At 35.6% G+C, this 876-nt stretch overlaps 1 protein-coding gene across 1 annotated transcript in view; it reads right to left on the bottom strand.

Moving 5' to 3' along the window:
* The window catches only part of LOC119581611 (27 kDa glycoprotein-like), a gene marked incomplete in the record, with an annotated part of 6,714 nt that overhangs the window by 1,339 nt on the left and 4,499 nt on the right, over nt 1-876 (bottom strand). Inside the window, 1 exon segment of the mRNA XM_037929725.1 lies at nt 121-275. Coding sequence (XP_037785653.1) covers nt 121-275 — 155 coding nt within the window.

The following is an 876-nucleotide window of genomic DNA, read 5'->3' as shown; positions in this document are numbered from 1 at the left end:
AATGGAGCCATTACTTGAACGGTCCTTATGCAAACATCTTTGACTGTTTGTTGTACATTTCTCATATATACATGAATAAACAACTTTTCTCTCACTTAACAAGGTGACATTAATACTTACGGGCAATTCTGTCACCATCTTTGTGACACACAAAATCTATCCCTGCATCTATGGCCTCTCGGACAATCTGAAGGTCTTTTCTTTCCTGTTCGTTCATGCATTTCTCTAAGCTGGTGAACATATCCTCGACGCAGGCCATTAAGTTTTCTCTCCGCCTGTGGGGACCCAAGCACATTTACTTACAGTATTCAAAGCTGAAACATTTCATAATTACATTCAATCTAATCATTCTCTTGAAAGATGCATCTCTCTCCTCGTATACATAAGAAAATCAACAGATCGGGAAAATAAACATTTATCTGCTTTTCTCTTCACTGTCTCATCAAAAACCTACTTAGCATGAATCCTCTGTCCTCATGAAACAAAACAAGATAATAGCACAATCATATAACTGATATCAGATTAGACTTCACAAAAGAACAACAGCAAATTAGTAAATTAATGAGAAAATCTGTCTTGAAGGTCTCTTAATGAGCAATACACTTCGATAAAAATTAAATGTATATTTGTTAAATGTGCTAAATTCCTCTCCTTTGCTCTCTTCCGAAGTACTGTCCCTGAAAACTAAGGATTTGTAAAGGTGGGTAATAATATAGTCTCAGAGGCTAGTTGCAATAAATAAATTGACTCGCTTATTACTCGAAGCACAGGAGTTGGAACGCATTAGCAAGAGCTTCTTCGTAGAATTTTTCATTATTGGCAAGATACTTTCATACTTCAATTTATATATCATTAGGCTCAACAACAACAACCCTA

Source organism: Penaeus monodon, chromosome 15, assembly GCF_015228065.2.
Source record: "Penaeus monodon isolate SGIC_2016 chromosome 15, NSTDA_Pmon_1, whole genome shotgun sequence".
NCBI lineage: Eukaryota > Metazoa > Arthropoda > Malacostraca > Decapoda > Penaeidae > Penaeus > Penaeus monodon.
This window is presented reverse-complemented; position numbering and strand designations above follow the sequence as displayed.